Source organism: Pocillopora damicornis, chromosome 1, assembly GCF_964200805.1.
Source record: "Pocillopora damicornis chromosome 1, jaPocDami1.2, whole genome shotgun sequence".
NCBI classification, from domain to species: domain Eukaryota; kingdom Metazoa; phylum Cnidaria; class Anthozoa; order Scleractinia; family Pocilloporidae; genus Pocillopora; species Pocillopora damicornis.
Window position 1 is genome coordinate 38,210,445 of NC_142670.1, and position 20,254 is coordinate 38,230,698.

At 39.8% G+C, this 20,254-nt stretch overlaps 1 protein-coding gene and 1 long non-coding RNA gene across 2 annotated transcripts; both read right to left on the minus strand.

The window, feature by feature from the left end:
* Positions 1 to 1,247: 1,247 nt before the first annotated feature.
* Positions 1,248 to 2,306, minus strand: LOC149053701 (uncharacterized). The gene is made up of 2 exons (XR_016188053.1): positions 2,150 to 2,306; positions 1,248 to 2,051 (listed from the first exon to the last, which is right to left on the minus strand). It is a non-coding gene; the product is annotated as an uncharacterized LOC149053701 (long non-coding RNA).
* A 1,718-nt stretch (positions 2,307 to 4,024) lies between these two features.
* On the minus strand, positions 4,025 to 20,149 carry LOC149053702 (uncharacterized). Its single transcript, XM_089211047.1, has 6 exons — positions 19,194 to 20,149; positions 18,913 to 18,960; positions 17,037 to 17,399; positions 9,885 to 10,103; positions 8,775 to 8,963; positions 4,025 to 6,347 (listed from the first exon to the last, which is right to left on the minus strand). The coding sequence occupies exons 1-6, from the start codon at positions 19,744 to 19,746 to the stop codon at positions 5,116 to 5,118; spliced, it is 2,604 nt and encodes an 867-aa protein (XP_089067173.1). The 5' UTR covers positions 19,747 to 20,149; the 3' UTR covers positions 4,025 to 5,115.
* Between the last annotated feature and the right edge of the window lie 105 nt (positions 20,150 to 20,254).

Consider the following 20,254-nt stretch of genomic DNA (forward strand, 5'->3'; position numbering starts at 1 on the left):
TTAACACAAACTACAGTTCACTTACAATGCAATATACCTAAAATTGTCATACGCTATCATGTTTTCAATGTCTTATTAAAGGATGAATTTTTGCGAACAAGTTCGATTTTAATGCGTCTGAAAATACATGTTCATTGATTTTCCCACCTAAAATCTGTTTAGACTTGTTCAAGTCACGTAGCCAGATTGTAATGGTTTTCTCTCTTTCATTACTAAATGCTGATGATGATGATCTTCATTGTAGAGTTTTGGCCCCTTTACCAGGACTGCTGATCAATTCATTGTTCCCTCCCCCCCCCCCCCATGATATCAATACAAAGGCAAGCAGATTGGTGACGAGAATAAAGAAAAGGGATGTTGTCTGATCAACTCCTCAATTCTCAGAGTTAACATATCTATGTCATGAAATTAAGAGATCCTCGCAGCTTAGAACACTACTGAAACGAGTAGTTGTAAATAGGACCTAAAAAAAAATTCAGACCCGTACGGGATTTGAACCCATGACCTCTGCGATACCGGTGCAGCGCTCTACCAATTGAGCTAACAAGCCAACTGGGAGCTGGTCAATGAATTGGGTCCAAATAAACATCCAAGTGAATGAAGATTTTAGATATATGAAAATTCATATATTTGCACTGCGGTGGAGAGATGAAATTAAGAGATCATCGCAGCTTAGAACACTACTGAAACGAGTAGTTGTAAATAGGACCTGGAAAAAATTCAGGCCCGTACGGGATTTGAACCCATGACCTCTGCGATACCGGTGCAGCGCTCTACCAATAATCTTCATATTTATGTCAATCAGCAAAGAAAATCACTGTTTGAGAAATGTAGGGAGGAAATTGGTAAGATAAACAGAAGATTCCTCTAATATTTGTGGTTCTGAAGCAACTCTCGTAAGATATATTTTTAGTAGCCGGAGTGTATGTGTGTATGCACCCATCTCGTGTTGCTCAGTCAAATTTTTGTATTTGAACTGCGCATTTCAACGAGGTGAACTATTTAAAGGAATGACATCCTAAGTTCGCGACTTACAGATACATTTTTAAAGCTTACCTTTTTGGGTCATTGCAATCAAAGGGATTTTATGGTCGAAAAAATATCAACTTTTTCATGAATCATCCCAGCTCTTCTGGACTTTTCCTAAAGTTAAATACTTATATACAAATTTATTGATCTGACAGTAAAAGGCGCTTGTTTCTCTCTTAAAAGATTGAGTATTGAGAGTAATCACGTTTTGCGATTAATTATCTCAAAGGTCACTTTAATGAAAAGGCTTTACAAAATAAAAGCGCAACAATTTCATGGGAATTTATATTTGTGTTCCTTGAACGACAAAATAAATACTGTTTTAACCTCGATTTGACTTTATCCTTGAAATTTTTGATATTTTTCCTGAGGAGATTTTAAAAAATTTCTTGTCATTATCCCGATTACAATATTGTTTCAAACCTTATCAGTAGTCCAAGAGTATATTTATACCTGGAGAGAATTTAACTTGAATAATTACATGCTTGAATGTTCAGATTATTTACTGAAGTAGTGATACCTCTCAAAGTATTACTAGTACTTCAGTAAATTGACTGCCTTAGCTGTCAATAAGGCCGTGAGCCAAGCGTTTTTGACTTCTGCAGACGAAAATCTCAACATTCTAATACTCCCATCAACCTGGGAAATCTTAATGCATATAGAGTTCTGAACAGTCAAAGACGTGACATTGGACATCATTATGACCTCGGAGAACACCAGCACTTCTTCCCTCTTGTCATAACAGTATAGCTTATCTTCCAACAGCACAAAGCGTCTCCTATGCCAACTTGGTCTTCTTCTGAACATAGCGCACCCTTTTAGCCAGCAAAAATCTCCTTCTTGAGACGATACCAAGCTACTGAAGTTGTTGTTTATAAAACGATAAGATGGAGGCGAATACGGAAGGTAGCTCTTTCCTTTTGTTAGTTTTTCCTTCTGCTTCGGCAAAGGCTCTTTCCAGAATTTCGGATTTACCTGCCAAAGGTAGGTTTCACTGCGTGTCTTGTAAAGCTTCTCCATAACTGATAAATAAAATTTTGCGGGTGAGGTGTACTATGTCGAGGTAATTTACCTTTTTAAGATTTAAGCGATATCCGCACAAATGAACAGAAAGACGCACCGAAGTTAGATTTATAAACGACCCAACCTGCTTTGATTTGTCTCGCGGAGAATTAGCGGAAACCCCTTAGGCACGTACATAAAAACCGTTTAAACACTCTCTACTTCTTTCTACTATCACGTTACGCGGGTTACGTGTTTTTGCGTGGTTCTAGAATTTTCAAACGTCAATGTTTCATATTGTTGACCGATCTTTGAAGTTGACTTGACCTTCAGTCAACGTGAATACTATTTCTTATCATTGTCAAGATTCTTGAATAAATCTGATGTTGAAAATCATGATTAGATAGCGATTGAATCTTGACCAAATTGCAGCTTCTTTATCTCCGGAGCGCTGTGTTCTTTTATCTGGTCATCAAGTACCCAGATAATTTCTTCGTCAGTTGGGTGAAGTGTAAATAATTTGGTAGTCATCGCGATTTGGTGAACAATACTATATTCTGCTTCTTTGTTTTCCTATTTACGTACGCTTGTGAGAATCCAAAGGTAATCAGATTACCTTAGTAACCTTCTCGTCACGCAACGCAAATGTTATGGTATACGTAGCGATACGTGCAGTCATGTGGTTGAATTTCTTCAGTACTTGAATCTACTGAAACTTTATTGGAATTCCGACGCCACCGTTCCTTTGCGAGCCGCATAGTAATAAACTTGGACAAAAAAGACTTCTCGTTTGAAGAACTTCAACTTGCCAATGGAAAAGTGCGTCACTTTACCGATAGTATCTTTGGTCTAGGCATGCGTGAGATGAAACTTTATGGCATAGGGTTTTTTGGACTTTTTTTGGGCCATTTTTTGGACTTTTTTTTTTGGACCATTTTAGAGGGGGGGTGGAGCACACCATTATTACTGAGGGAGGGGTGGTAGTATTAACGTGGCAGTTTCGCTTCCGCATGACAAAAAAATGAAGATACGCCGCGACCCAGAGCTTAAATTTTGACATACAAAAACTCAGTCGAAAAACCAATTCAAATTGTTTGTACAATCGAGTAAAAGCTCCATTAACCAGCAGCGTTTCCTATTTCAACCACCTCCCACCCCTCCCTCCCTTTGTAGTAATAGTCCGTCTCACACTCCTCCTTGGCTTACGTATTCCATTCTGCGCATAAATTTCTAAAATTAGAGACCACCGGCGATTACGCAGCAAGGTGCCATGTTATCGATAAACCATTTAATAGAATAAGGTTGTTAGGTATTATCAACTGAGTTGGTAACGTAAATTGGCCACCGTAAAGAGTTTCAAAGTTGACATTGCGAGCGTTAGCCCTTCGACAATCGCTCTGACGAAGGGCTAACGCCCGCTGAGTTATCAACTCAGTCAATGATACTTAATTACCCTGTTGTACTCTTCCACTGACGCAGCTCCACAACTTCTTTAGAAACGTACCCTCTTTATTCATTGAACAGAATAGCCGCCTTCACCTGAACGAGCTCATCGCCGTATCTTGTTTTGAAAATAATTTCATCCTTTCATTACCTATCACTGTGTTGTAAGACTATAAAAAGACGGTTTTGTGACAAATCAAAGATTGCAAAGATAAAACAATTGTCTTAAAGTGAGAGGATCATTTGATCATTCTACAAAACTTCCTTGCACATTTTAGAATCAAGAATAAGTTCCCCACGAGAAGAAGGCTATTGAGGGGGGAGGGGGTGGGGTGAGGGAAGGGGAAGGGGTTTGGGTGGGGGAGGGGAGGGAGAGGTGGGGTGAGGTAAGGGGAAAGGGTTTGGGTGGGGGAGGGGGAGGGGGTGGGGGAAGGGGAGGGGGAGAGGGTGGGGGAGGGGCTTAGAGGGGAATTAAAGTAGCAGATGCGGTTTTTACTTCTTACATTTATCGAACTTGACCATTTACCAAGTTATTTACTAGAAAACATAATTTAAATGTTGTTATGTTTTTATTCTACTACATTTTAAAAGTTATCAATTCATTACAAAGCAAATAGTGTCTCATAACTGAAAAGTCTCCCAGTCGTATCACAAGACAACACTAAAAAAACGCACTAATAATCATCTAACCAAGGAGAACATTCAGTATTGTGGTGTGATCATCTAAATGACATTTGTCACTTTTCAAGGACCAGAATTGAACTTACAATTTTTCACTTGATTTGAATGATAACTTCTGTTCATGTATTTGAAACCACAGCCATTGTCACTGACAAGATTTTGGACTACTTCCATCTGGATGATCAAAGCGTATGGTTAATGTCACTCCAAAGTTCCAACAATGTATAACGATAAAAATATATAGAGTATAGTTCCAATAATATAATAGCCTTAATGACTAATGTAATGGCCTGTTAGTCTAAACCTTGACACAAGTTCCACTTTGGAATATAAGAAAAGAATGCTACATCATCTGCATATCTTTGAGAAATACTGATACTTAAGGCTAAAGTTTAGAAATGAATAACGAGTATATAACTGAATTATATGGGAATGTTAAAACATCCAAACACACTACTCTACATTGAGTTTGGTGATAACAAGTAACTGTATGCTGCAATTCTCATCTTAAAATGCGCATTTCATTAAAAATCATAAGACACTTATGATACAAAGTTCCAGAGTACCTGGTTAGAGGGGTTTTTGAAAGAGCTCTTGCAATGTCCTCCCTTGCTAAGTAGGAGGGTTACGGCCTCAGTTTTACCAAATGTTTTTGCGATTTTTAACGGTGTGACCTCTAATATCTTTTGAATTAACATCCAAACCAAGTGACAGCATTTTTGTGATGATTGCGACATTACCGCCCGTTGAAGCGGCATGCAGTAAATTTCTTCCTGACTGGTCTCTAATATAGGGATCGGCTCCTTTGTCTAAAAGATAATTTACAGCTTCAATCTTGCCATAAGCTGCAGCCAACATCAATGGGGTTCTGCCGTTATTATCTTTTGAATTGACATCTAGACCACGTGACATTAGTGTCTCGATGATTGCGACATTACCACCCTTTGAAGCGGCGTGCAGTTAATTTCTTCCTGACTGGTTTGTAATAGAGGGATCGGCTCCATTGTCTAAAAGATACTTTACAGCTTCAATCTTGCCAAAAGCTTCAGCCAATTTCAATGGTGTATCTCCTCTATTATCTTTTATATCGATCTCTAGACCACGTGACATTAGTGTCTCGATGATTGTAACATTACCACTCGCTGAAGCGATGTGCAGTGAATTTCTTCCTAACTGGTTTGTAATAGAGGGATCGGCTCCATTGTCTAAAAGATAATTTACAGCTTCAATCTTGCCACAAACTGCAGCCAACATCAATGGTGTATCTCCTCTATTATCTTTTATATCGATCTCTAGACCACGTGACATTAGTGTCCCGATGATTGTAACATTACCACTCGCTGAAGCGATGTGCAGTGAATTTCTTCCTAACTGGTCTCTAATACAGGGATCGGCTCCATTGTCTAAAAGATAATTTACAGCTTCAATCTTGCCAAAAGCTTCAGCCAACATCAATGGTGTATCTCCTCTATTATCTTTTAGATCGATCTCTAGACCACGTGACATTAGTGTCTCGATGATTACGACATTACCACCCTCTGAAGCAGCGTGCAGTGAATTTCTTCCTAACTGGTTTGTAATAGAGGGATTGGCTCCATTGTCTAAAAGATAATTTACAGCTTCAATCTTGCCACAAACTGCAGCCAACATCAATGGTGTATCTCCTCTATTATCTCTTATATCGATCTCTAGACCACGTGACATTAGTGTCTCGATGATTGCGACATTACCACCCTCTGAAGCAGCGTGCAGTGAATTTCTTCCTAACTGGTTTGTAATAGAGGGATTGGCTCCATTGTCTAAAAGATAATTTACAGCTTCAATCTTGCCACAAACTGCAGCCAACATCAATGGTGTATCTCCTCTATTATCTTTTATATCAATCTCTAGGCCACGTGACATTAGTGTCTCGATGATGTTGACATTATCATCCTTTGAGGCTGCGTGCAGTGGAGTAATGCCAGAGTGGCCTACAATAAAGGGATCAGCTCCTTTCTCTAAGAGGTAATTTACGGCATCTATTTTGCCACTAGAAACAGCTAAAATCAAAGCCGTATTACCATCATTATTTTTTGTGTTGATATCCAGGCCACGTGACAACATATTCTCGATGATGGCAAAGTTGCCAGTCTGCACAGCTGATGACAGTGAGTTCCAATCGTCGCCTGCTACCGTTTGAGTGTCACGTTTATCTGAACAAAAAAAAGATGAATGAAAAAAAAATTTACAGTAGAAGAGACATACCTTTCCGTACTTTGTAATAATAAGAACGTTTCAATATGTAAAAATAGACAGTCAAAGATTGCATTTGGCTTCTGATATAAAACAATTTTTAGAACATTGGAAAGAACTAGAGGTTGTACAATGACGAAACGATATAGTTTTGCTGGGGTTCGCTCAAAAGCCTTATGGTTCCCCTACCCTCTGGACTCCAACAATGTTACTTATGCTTCTTTTAATTTTCTTATTTTATTGCAATTCCATTTTTTGAGACATTTTTTTCATACAAAAGGGCATTCCGCGTTTTAGGATATTCCGTCATTACGCCGATCCACCGTTCCTCCATTCCATTTTTCAGTTATATAATTCAAGGTATCGTATCTCGCAGCTTGCTCACATCGCAAATTGAGCGGCTCTTTTCAGCATAATAATAATAATAATAATAGTAGTAATAATGATAATAATAATAATAATTGCGGGCGGCAAGAGGAGCACACAATCCTAATCTCAACGTTGCTTTTACAAACGCATGCGCGTTGCAAACGCATGCGGCAGTTGTGTAGTTTGGCCCTGACTCGATTTTTGCTCAAATAGTGAGTCTACCACTAAGAATGTATGGAATGCAAAGTACTCTATTTTCTCATGCGCATCACGCATAATCTGGACCTTGGAACACGTGAAGCTAACGCATAGAAGCAGCGCCGACCAATCCAAATCAAGCGTGTCAATATCTGGATTCGACGTTTCCGTTCATGTCGCGTTGGATGCCATTTCTCGGCCGCATTCCGCCTCAAGCGAGTAGTGAGAGTGTTGTTCGTCTGTTAGTCCTTGACCTCAAGCGTCGAGCGAGAGTCGTATTTGTTCGTCCTTTACTTCAAGCGTGGAGCGTCGGTATTGTTCGTCCTTGACCTGACGTATAGTCTGAGATTGTTGTCTTTGATCTCATAGAAGCGTGGAGCGAGAGCGTTGTTCGTCCTTCAGTCCTTGGAACGGGATCGTTTATACATTATATTTTGGAATAATCTGAAATTTCTTCATATATTGGTCGTTTCGTTTCAGTAATAAATAAAAAATTGTTGCGTTGCATCAATCATTTTGACTCGATCAATACGCGTATTTTATAACCTACAGTGATTTTCTTTACACCATGAAACAACAACAATTACAGCATATTACTAAAACTAGGCAAAACAAAACAATGGGACTAGTGTCTCGTGGAATGATCGAGTGTTGGTAACTGTTTCACAGGTTTATTAAAATCACCCTATTGTTAGTGTCAAAATAGAGGAAAAAGCGATTGGAGCATGGGGGGTGTCCTCATGGACTAAATTTTCAACCCCGCAAAACAAATCTTTACTAGTATGGGCCCCCAAATCTTTCATTAACCAAATAGCCAAAAATGCATCGTCTTCGCCCGCATTTCCTAACCTTTGGTTATTGCTAGTAATAATAATAAAAATACTTAGCAAGGTAATTTGGTATTATGAACTGAGTTGATAAGTTTAACGTAAATTGGCCATCGTTAAGGGTTTCAAAGCTGACGTTTCGAGCGTTAGCCCTTCGTCAGAGCGAATGAAGGAATTGTGGCTCCTGTGTGTGTTTCTATGCAGAAAATGGATCAACACTTTTGGTGGGAACATGGTAACTAGCATAGATAAGTTGAACGAAAAGTGTTCGTTGATAACCTGGGACTAAGAGTGCCGATTTGAAAGATAACTTTTTTTGTTCGAGGGTTCTGCGGCATTCAAAGAATAAGTTTCACCTTCTATACAGAACATTTCAAACACGGCTTCCAGTATTTCACGAAAAATGATAACGGTTTTTTGCTGTCATCACAACAAAATCAAAAACTAAACAAGAACAGAATGATAGCTTTTTACATAGATTCTAAGAATATAAATCATTTCTGTAAACTTTTAACTAAGTCACGTGATTTCTTACATTTCAATTTTGATCGTTTGACTGATCGATGTAAACCAAAATATAATGCAATGTACATGTATTCTTGAGACATGGTTGAGTCAATCTTGATATGACATTTAAAATCGCATTGGATTGATTGACTTAACCATCACTATTGGGCAGTCGTTTTGAATTCGATGAATATCAATAGAAATCAATAAACTATTGGTTTGGTGGTGTTTGTTGGATCCGGAGTGACTGCTTAGCAGTGTTTGAGATACATTGCTGTATTATTTAAAAGGAGTTGAACATATTTTTCATATTTTTAAATAAATTTATAAATGTTATTATATATTAATATTTTTTTACGTTATATTATTGTAAGACCACCCCACAAACCTCTGGCTTTAAATACTTATCGTGTTTAAATAAAGTTTTATTATTATTATGATTATCACAGAAACTAAGATTGGTAATTATGACTTTTCGATACTGACCACCGATATCCACGTCAAATTCAGATGGTGTTCCTTCAGTTCCTATACCGCTTTCAGAGTCAGTAACGTCAGACGTTAAACTTTTCGCCCCAAACTGTAGACCTTCCACGTACATTTTGGTCCAATTCCGTTTGCGTTCGTCAATACCCCGTAGCTTGTCTCCGAGCCTTTCGTAACTGGCAATCTGAACTAAAAAAAAAACATAAAGAAACAGCATGTTTTTGCCTAAAAATGTCATTTTAGAGTAAGAATGCATTTATGTGTTGAGAAGCTTTTTGGATGTTTAACAGTTTGCAGTGGGAGCAGGTTGAAGATAGAAAAACTTTAAGAAATAAACTATGGCGCTCCTCGCAAGCTTTCCGCGAGAGGTCGAGGTATAATCAAGAGAATACAAACAATCTCTTGGTATAATCTACTCTCGCTTTTATCAATTTAATCATCAAATTTTCCGCGCACATGTACATATCTAATTTGATATATTACAAGGCTAGAATGTCTAAATGCATTGTCTCTGAAAAGCCTTTGTAAGGAAAGTCAGTAAAGCACAGATATTTTCGAGCATGTAAGGAATGAAATCTCGAAAGGCCTGATCTGTTTCAATTCAGTTGTAAACATTTCTAACGAATCTCAGATTTTCTTTCGTTGGAGGAATTTGGTTATGACACGAAAAAGTTTACCTGACTACCCCCTTCCCCCCCACCAAAAGCTCTGTTGTCTTCTTATGACCCCCTTCCCTTGGTGGCAGTAAAATGGCAGATAATTTTCTACAGTCCCTCCCTTTTATATCATGTTGGTTACGACTGATCCCCTATGAAAACCATGTGTTCCCCCAAGAAAATCCTCCACTAATTAAGAATAATCTTTCAAGTAAAATTCAGTCCATGTTAATCTCCCAAAATCAATGTTAATAGTACTTTTGAATACGTTTTTTCAAAATAACTTGTCTGTTATGGCATAAAATGGCGTTTTTCCTCGGTTTTTATCATACCCATATCTATGTATTTAGCGGTTAACCTGTATTAAGCGGCAACCCCGTCATTCCCCGTGGGTGACCGCTTAATAAAGGTTTGACTGTTTAGCTTAGCTTGAATGTTTGCATAGTTTAGTTACCTTCCTCTGCTGGAATTATTTCCGTGCCCATCCTTGTCTCCAAAAACTCAAGTGGATGTCTGGCCGTTTGTATCTCTTGATTCTCCAGTCTCTCCTTTAGAAGTTGGACATCATTCTCGAGTCTTTTCACTTTTACTTGCAATGTTTCATCCTCGTTCGGCGTTGTTGATATCACTGAATCAGAGTCTTCACATTTTCTTCCTGGCACCTTCGCAGGACCTAGCAATAGACAATTTTCAGGCCACTGTGAGTTTCTTAGCTGAAGTTTCGAGAGTTAGCCCTTCCCCTCCACGAACAAATGGATTAACTCGGGTTTGCCAAGTGAGCAAATATGAAGCAAATTTAGTGATCTAAATTTTTACCACGTTTGCTGAAAAAATGTAAATATGCTGATTTGCTCCTACGGTCTTGGTGCGCAAATGTGATGAAAATGTGACATTGTGCTCAACAAAATGAGTAAAAACATATTTTACAATGTGAACTGAAAAATTTACAAGAGCAACATTTCTATATTATTAAACTAGTGTAGGTCCTACTAAAACACAATGAATTGCATTCAATTTTTATTCTTCCTTCTCTCCTTATTATATAGGTACACATTACCTTTTGAAATATATAATTTTAAAAAGTATTTAAGGATCAAGTTGCTTGAGATATTTTTTTTTCTACTTTGACTCAATCATTTAGATCTGTATCTTGTACACCACACTATACTAGTTTGTTAAACTAGCTTACTAGTAGCACAATCATCTTTACCAAAATGGTTGTTCATCTGTCCCTATGTCAACCCAGAATAGTTCCTCTTCATCATTGAAGCAATGAAGTATGAATGCTTGTTTGTGAAGAACCATAGACAGATCTGTCAGCTTATGGAGGTATGGTTTAGCCCTTTAACTCCCAAGACCTAATTATTAATTCTCCCCTCTGGCAGCTATAAATTTCCTCGTAAATTTGTTGCGAGAATTTGGTGTTAAATCAAGATAACAGCTTCTATCTGATAAGTATGAATATTCTCATTGCATGTTTGTTGGATAATGTATGGATATTATTATGAGAAGTTGCACGTTATTCACATCTGGGAGTTAAAGGGTTAAGTAACGCGAAGCTGGAAATCCTTAAGATTACGAAGGAGCAATCGGTCACGCGATTGATAAGAAGAACATCACGTCCGCGGACAGATTGAAACACATTGAAAAAGTAAGTCGATGAAGTTCACGGCCTTAAGATAACTGTTCAATAAAATAGGTTTGAAGCTGAAGAAGATGAAGAGGGCATTTTGGAAAGGAGCGCGCAAATTGAAGAAAAAGAGGGTGAATTATGGAAAGCCGAGTTAACGATTAAAGAATTTGAGGGTGCCGAAATGGTCGAAATGGAAACCGCAGCGAACGAAGAAGAAGAGCGAGCCGAAAAAAAAGAAAGAAGAAATTCGACGATGAAGTGAAGTTAGAGAACGCCAAACTAGAGCAGAAACTTAAACATGAAAAGAAAATCGACAAGAAAAGAGGTCAAACAAAGCAAAGAACAAATCAACGTGAAGTAAAAGGAAGACCATCCGTCCATTACGACCAGCCAAACCACTTATCGACAAACTGCGATAACGTCACGTCGGTCTCCGAACGAAGAAAGCTACCTATCCAAAAGCAATTATGTTTTAGCTGCACCGGTCCAAATCACAGAGCCGAGGAGTGCCACTGCGTTACGAAATGTTCACACTGCCGAAGGAGACACCATTCATAAATATGCGAGAACATCTCTGTTTGGATACAAAAAACCTGAGCACATGTTAGTTGCCACTGGGAGAAGCAGTGTAACCTGCCCGGTGGTTGTCGTTGAAGTTTGTGGTATTCGGTGCCGTGCGCTACTGGACACTGGAGCCGGAAACTTATACGCGTCAGCAGCCTTACTTGGTCGAATAGGTAAACAGCCAGTGCGGAAAGAGTTCAGAAGGATCGAAACGCTCATGCAAACAACAGACAAAGAAATCGAAATCCGGACGTGCTGATTGAAAACCTCTAGAGAAATTTTCACACAGAGATAACAAAGGTGAACGTGGTGTGTTACTAACCCTAACCAATTCTTGGTACAAAGACATCTTAGCGAAGTATGACCACCTGAGAGGAGTGGAAATAGATGATGTTGAATTGAAGAGAGAGTTCCCCGTCCATTGAATCCTCGGTACAAGCGAATACGCAAGAATCAAGACGGAAACCACACCCAAAATGGGGAAACCTGGAGAACCGATAGCTGAACTAACGCGTTTTGGATGGACCCTTATGTCCTCTGGGAGCGAACCAGACCTAACCAAGATGTTTCTGACCCAGACATCCAGACTTGACACAGGGAATGGTGTAGCGAGCACTCAAGGAACCAGAAGGAAAAGAGTTCTACCTTCCACACAAAGCCGTAGTGCTGAAGACAGACTGTCCCGTGGCTCTAGCAGATGATCTAAAACAAACGTTTTTGCAAGTGAGGATCAGAGAGGGAGACCGAGACGCGATGAGGACCTAAAGACCATGCAAGTGGAGACACTCAGATTCACAGGAGCACTATTCGGGCTGTCCACATCACCATTCCTTCACGGAGGAATTATAGATCAGCACCTGCGAAACCTTCAGAAGAATTTCCTAAACGAAGTCGAAGAAGTTAGAAGGAACCCTCATGATGACTACCTGATTACTGGTGCAACAACCGTAATCGAGACACAACACTTGAAGCAAGCAGCCCAGGCTATTTTCAGAGAAGGGAGATTCCAGTTGTACATATGGCATTCAAATGTGCTATCCCTAGAAGAGCCACCATCCTCAGAGAAAGCGGCAGAAGAACATTCAACCACTCAACAGGAAGCAAGTCACAGCCGTGCCACGCTCGCGGAGGAAACACCGGGGTAACAACCAACTACTTTGCTAAATACAAGCCAAAGCTTCGCAAGCACTTTATGGGTGTAAAGATGGGGAAGACCAAACTGCTAGGCAGACCGCGGAACAAAACAGTGGAAACAATAGAAGTGGCCTTTCCCGTCCCAATCGTCAAAGTAACTTATAGAGAAATCCACAGGAAGATAGCCAATATATAGGACCCTTTGGGATTAGCTTCACTCGTCACCTTAGCTGGAAAGATGCTGTACAGAGAAACATGCGACGCCCGAGTACCCTGGGACTGTGTTGTTCCCAGAGAGCTAAAGATCGCGTGGGAGAACTGGGAAAGAGTGTTGACTGGAAAAGTAGAAGTCCTAAGAAGCCAAGTCCGACCACAGAGACGCAAGCTGAGCCACAATCATAAGGGAAGTACTAGCAATCACCATTGAAACAAAGACGGACATGATGAGCTGATGCAGAAATGGGACCTGTGGACAACCATCCGAGTCGGGTCGTGGGTGTTGCGCTTTATTCGAAACTGCAGAGCCAACGCCAGTAGATAATCACCGCACAAATCACCAATCAAAGAAACTAGTAAGCAAATGAAGTTCTTGGAAAAAGAGACATAAGTGAAATGCCAGAGTACGAGCAGGTTTCAGGAAGATCAGCAAGACTCAATCTCCAGAAGAACGCAGATGGACTGTACGAATGCAGAGGGCGTATCTGGGGAGACTACCCCATCTTCCAGATGATGCTTTGTTCAGCAAAAAGCTGGTAATGCACGCCCACCTTCAGACTCTCCATGGGGGAGTCAGTTTGACGATGGCGAAGATACGAGAGAAATATTGGATACCTCGCCTCAGAAGACAAACAAAGAGAGTAATAAATGAGTGCCGTGGGTGTAAACGCTTTCATGTAACCGCTCTAGCAAACCCATCGACTGGAAACCTACCCAAGGAAAGAACAGAAGGATCAGAGCCCTTCAAGTCCATCGGAATCGACTTTGATGGGCCTATCAAGTACTTCAGCAAGAAGAAAAGGGAGATGAAGGCACATATTCTACCATTTGCATGCAGCTTAATCCCTGCCGTCTATTTGGATCTACAACCAGATCAAACAATGGAACAGTTTTCACGCAGTCTGAAACGTTTCGTGGCGAGACGAGGACGGCTAGAAAAAATCTTCTCCGATAATGGGAGAACCTTAGTTTCAGCATGCAAATGGTTAAAGAACGTTCAACAAGATGAGAAGATGAACGACTGGCTAGCCAAGCAAGACATCCAGTGGCAGTTTAATCTCAGTAGAGCTCCATGGTGAGGCGGTCAGTTCGAAAGGTTGATTGGCGTCATGAAGCAGAGTATGTACAAAGCAATCGGAAACGGTCACCTGCGCTGGCATAAATTGGAAGAGGTCATCTTGGATGTGGAGACAACACTTAACAACAGACCTCTTGGTTATTTAGAAGACGATATTCAAATGCCAATTTTGACCCCAACCTTATGCTGTTTAGACAGCCAAATCATATTCCTGAAGAAGAACCAACAAATGTTAATTATGACCTCAGAAAACGCACCTACGGAAATGTAAGGACGTCCTATGGAAAAGATGGACAACCGAGTACCTAAAGGCCCTAAGAGAGCGTCACGATCTCAACCATCAAACGGAAGAAGCTACCTTAAAAGAAGGAGACGTGATCTTTATCAAGGGAGAGAAGCGTAAGAGGCAAATGGAAGTTGATGTAGTGGAACGCCTGATTCAAGGTCGAGACGGAGTGATAAGAGGGGCGCAGCTTCGAGCTGGGAAGACACACCCTGAGAGACTACTGCAGCTACTGTATCCTCTTGAATTAACTTGCGACAGATCTGAACGAAGGAGAGGAGAGACGCTAAGATCTGATGCTAGAGAATTCCTGCCGGGAAGAGCCGCAGCAGGTACACGCCAGCGAATAGCTGCTATAGCTCAAGACGAACTAAACGAAGATTAGACTTGACAAGTGACATTTCACTTTCATATTAGTTTCAGTTGTGTTTTCAGACGGTATATTTGTCGTGTTCTACATTTGCCTCAAGGAGAGTCAAATGGGAGGGGGGGGGGGAGAGTGTCGTAACATTGAAGGAATATGATACGTGATTTGAGTTGATAGATTGTGAGATCGGAGTTACTTGTGAGTAGGAGAATACAATATTGTACATCAAATCATTGTGATTGTTTGTCGTGACATCACTTACGACATGGCTTGTTCAGAACATTAGAACTACTTCTTACACTGGTGTGTTTTCTCTTGCAAACTACTCATGACATATATGGTACCTGCATGCTTCTAACTTTGCTTGGAAAACAAAGTTAGTTACCATGCTTTTCACAATGCTTGGACCAGCGGAATTCATGCACTTCATGGAATAGTCCATTTTACAGTTGCGTGCTTGGTTGCCAAGCCTTTTAACAGGAGTCAGGCTAAAGGAGACTTTGTTATGATACAAACCTTGTTGCTTTTCAAACGTACATTGCCTTGTTGTTATGCTAACTAGATACTAACTAGATACACGGTTACTTTCAGCCTCACTCCAAATCAAAAGCTTGGCAACTATATAGACAACTATAAAATGGCCTTTTGGATTTAAATACTCTCTCGTTTTCATTTTCTGCTAAGCCGATTAAAGTTGTACAAAGGCCATCTCCTATTGATTTTGTTTGTTTTGTCTTCTTTTTTCTCAGAAGTGTAAACATGACTTTCACAGTCTGAATTGCTTTCTGTTTTCGTCTCCTAAATTGGCTTGGTGACATAGTCAATGTTTCACTCTCAGCTGGATTGATCTCTCTGATAGTAGATGGCGTGATCAGTAAATAAATGAAGTGATTTCAAGACGAAAAGTTCGAGCAATAGCTTACCTTAGGATCTTTGTGTCGCAAGTAATAAATTCAAGACCGCTTTAGAAATATGCAGAGAAATACGCATCCTCAGGCACTCTAGCTGATCTTTTTTACATTCACAACGTCTTTCTTATCCCGCCTATTCGAAAATGAGTTCGAGAAAAACGTTTGAACCCCAATATTGCTGGTCGGCGGAAACGAAGCCTTTATTGTGTTCACTGCGTAGCTACTCAGATCATTAACCTTTTCCTCATCCTTAATCAATCGAGCGCCGGTTTTCATCGACGGACGCTTGAAGGATGCGTTCAAATCTCCAACAATGGATTTAAATGCAAGCGCCGGTTGAGGTTCTTCGATAGAAAACCATTGCCGTTCTTTACAGGACTGAACAAGCAAAGCCCACCAAATCGAGGAAGCCGTAAGAAAGACTTATGAAGCCTTTATACTGCTTTATGGAACTCGGTGTTTGTGTTTGAATTATTGTCGAGTCACGGCTCAGTTCGCAAAGACTGCCCGGAGCTCAGAAAAGCAACCAGCCATAAAGAACTGATTTGTTAAAGATCTAAATACATGAGTCGAAAGTCTCACGTGAAAGCAACCCGCAAAATGGTACCGAAGACAGACAAGATCAGCAGCGAAAGGTTTTTCAAGCGTATGGAGGCCTTAGTACAATAATCGAAGAGAATCCCCGAAGCATGACTACAGATCGAGTACTTAAATAGATTCACAATGCAGAGTAAATTTGAATAAGTATCGATGCTTTAACCACGTACCTAGCCAGGAGCAAATATTTCAAACGAGTGCAAACCTAAATGCATACTTATGTTTGTACCACATACACAAACCGAAGCAAACTTGTCCAGTGTTGATACTTTGCACACATGACAAACCTACCGAACAAGTTAATTGTTGATATTTTACATAAATTTATTACCCTAGCAAAGGGGTTCAATGACGATGATTTGGCAGCATTTGCAAACCACTGTAAACTTGTTCAAATCTAACAGTTTGAACACATTTGCTTAACTAAGCAAACTTGTATGCTGTCCAAAGCTTGCACCTATTTTGCCACCTCAGAAAAACATCGGCAAAAAATAAATTTGACCACATATTTGCGAAGGGTGTAAAGTAAGGTCAACTGCATGAGAACGCCCAACATTTAACACGTAAGCAAATATGATGCAAAGATGATCTTTACCACTGAGCAAAAATTAGCAAACTTAGGCAAAAGTGATATTTGTTTCATGTTTTCTCAACATTTGCAACCCAGGCAAATCCATTTTTTTCGTCTAGTGTTCATTACAATGAATAAAGTACGGGTCATGGTTAGTTAAGGGCCGAAACATTTGATTAAATATCTTACACGAAAATGATCCTGTTGAACTAATTTTTATTCGTTGCTTAGAGAGTACATTATTTTAGTTACCTTTGGCTTCATTATTTAGATAAACGAAAGCTCTCCTGTATTCTTCCTCCTCAATTGTTACTGTTAGTTCAACATTCTCCTCAGCTTCAGCAAGATGCCTAACTTCAGTCACCAAGAAGTCATACAGGCGTGCCTTCAGTGTGCCGTCCTGGTACATTTTCCACAAAGTGGTAAGCCCCTTTAAATTGCTTGCCTGAACTGTGAAGCAGACACACCCTCCACCCATGTCGGCAAGCTCTGTATCAGGGGGAAGAACCTGTTTTTCCAAGCTTCTAAAACACTGCGAAACACTCTCAAAGCAGCTCAAGATGCTGTGCCAAGGCAGAAGTTTTCTAGAAATTTCGATCCACGTCTTTAAAGGAACTAGTGATAACAAATTTAAAAAAAGAATAAAGGGTAATTTTCAAAAGACATTTCGTACTAAATTTCAATCAAAGAATGAACGTTTCGTTGATAATTTTTTTTGGTCACTCCAAAATCATCATAATCAACATCATCATCATCATGAAATTTGATAGTGTTTCAGGAATAGAAGGAGTCGAATTTGAAGGTATGGAAAGAAATGAACGAAGACAACGCAAATAAAAAAATATCCTTCAGTTAGGATGGAGGCTGCTCACCTCTGTACTAGTCAGAAGATGTTACTGATGCTTATGATGCGGATGATGGAGACAAGAAATATGTATATGGTCATTAGTTTGTGTAAATCTTATCCCTTGCAAATTAACTGTCCTCTAATGTAGTGAATATAGTCTTTACAACAACCTTATCCTTAACTGGAGAGAGATTTTCATGTAAACTGCCTCGAATATAAATTGATGATATTTGGAACAAACTCTTCAGCCCTTTGAGAGAGTTTGGAAGACATTAAATGAGTTGGGGCGAACATCCCTTACCACCAGGACAGTAGCTTAGAAAAAGATTATAAATTACCTGAAACGGATTCAGTTCACAGAAGATGCTGAAATTAACTCTTTCTCTATTTGTTAAGAAGTTTGGCCTGATAGCCACACTTCTTAGTAAAGTGGGAATTACAAGCAAACAACCCACTGAACAACCCTACTATTCTATTACACTACTATTCTATCCCCAAGACCAAACATTTGTATGCAACTCTGTGATCACGCATTAAATTACCACAGCTGCATTCAGGTCGAGCTTAGCAAACGCTGAAGCTGGAAAAGGAGTCCAAAAATATATAACAACAAAGGTTCTCTTTACATACAATCAACTCTCCTATACAAGTTATTCGTCTAACCGTATTTCTTGGGCGCTACTAAAGCCCCATCAGAGCAAGCTTTTTCTTAAACATGTAGATTAATGATATTCTCTTAGCAGACAAAACCAGAAACGATAGTTAAAGGCAAATAACGAAACATGAGTGTTGCATCCTTTACACGAACCTTTTGAAAAAAAAGCGAGTAGGCATAGAACGAACGACTTCATGGCTACCCAGGAACATTCTGGCTATGCCTAGTTGGGAACTCTACAGGCCTGAAAACTCTAGGAATAAAGACGATCTAATAGCATCTTAAGGACAGATTTTCCGGCGTGCAGTTACCTATGTAAGCATTATTGATAATGGTAAAGTCTTATAAAGTATGCTTATGCGTATTGCCTGCTGCCGCACCACCTCATCATTGGAAATGACCTGCAAAGACGTACTGCTACACAGCAACGATATCGAAATACATACAACATCCACTGGAAGTGCCTCAGTTATTATGTCAGTAAAAGCTTAAGAAGGCTTTTTCCACTCAAAGATCACCTGAATTGGTCGTCTCTGACAAACTTAATATATCAATTCATAATACCTTGTAAATTTTAATGGAAGCGAACAACTACTTCATATGATAACAGGAAAAGTTCTACTTACCTTCTGCCACCTTATCGGTCACAACTTTGCCCATAGAGTAAAATTTCGCTTAAAATGAAAAGAAAATAAGAACAAAATTATCACGAGAGACACCACTCAAACACTAACTCCACCGAGGATCGAGGAAAAATTCGATCCTACATTAGCTCAGTGATATGCGGGTGCGAAAACGTACGTAATATTCTGCTGTGTAATATTCGCTTCCGGTGATCTCTCGTATGCTCCTACTAAACTCAACTGCCTTGAGCGTTTTCATACGCAAACTCAAAATTTTTATTTACCTTTTCTTATTTCTGCTCTATCGTTCTTATTTCGTCGCTGATCATACTCCTCGATCTCTTTCACCAAGTCCTCCTTCTTTATTTCTGTCAAAATCTCTTTTAGAAATTCAAGTGCGTAAAAGTCCAAACTTTCATGTTTCTCCAGTTCTTCGAACAATGTTCGAATATTGGAAATACTCTCATCAAGCTCCAACGATGTCTGTCTTCTACGGCAAATATCCTTGAGTTGTTCCAGATGATTGCGTTCGTCGCTATCGAGTGCATCGCTTATCTTTGGAAGGAAGTTTTTGCATTCTTTCCTTTCCTCCTCGAACTCCATAAGTTCTCCCAACATAGTGAACTCTTTGAAATTCCTCAAGACTACCTTCAAAACTCCAAGTCGATCAATTCCCAAGTGATTCTTTCCTTCTAGTCTTTTCAATAATGAACGGGCGTCTGGTATGTTATTAGCCTCGTCGTCTAATCCACACGTCTCGAGTAACTGTTGATGATCATGCAGACTGAGTTGTCGGCCTATCTTAGAGAGCAGACCCCTGTATGTGTAATAAGACATGGCGATGTAGCACAGTTTCAATTCTTGAAAAGGCTGTAGTGGTTTATTTCATGGGCGCTTTTGACTCACTTACGATAGCGGAAGGAGTTGTCTCAATTGGTCACGCAAAGTTGAGCGGTTGTCACCACCCTATCAGTTTCAAAATTTCAAATTATTATCCTCTCAAGTCGCGTCTGCTTGTCCTGGGATCACGCATTGTGGGTAACTTGGATGAACTGTGTATGATGATGATAGTGGGCCTTTATTCTAATTAATCACCCTTAGTAATGCAAAGCCTATGTGAGATATGTTCCTGCCTTGGCAATTTATGGATTTTCGTAGTCACCATATGACTACGAATCCTTCAATGGAAACCGACTCCAAAGATGTCCACAGACATATCCGCCTCCATTGACCCAAGCTTGAATTGTGAAAACGTCACCGTTACCATGACTACGAACCCTTCTAGGGAAACCTAATATTTATGGAGGCTCTTTTGTCTTTACCCAGCTTGTTTGCATTAAAGTAG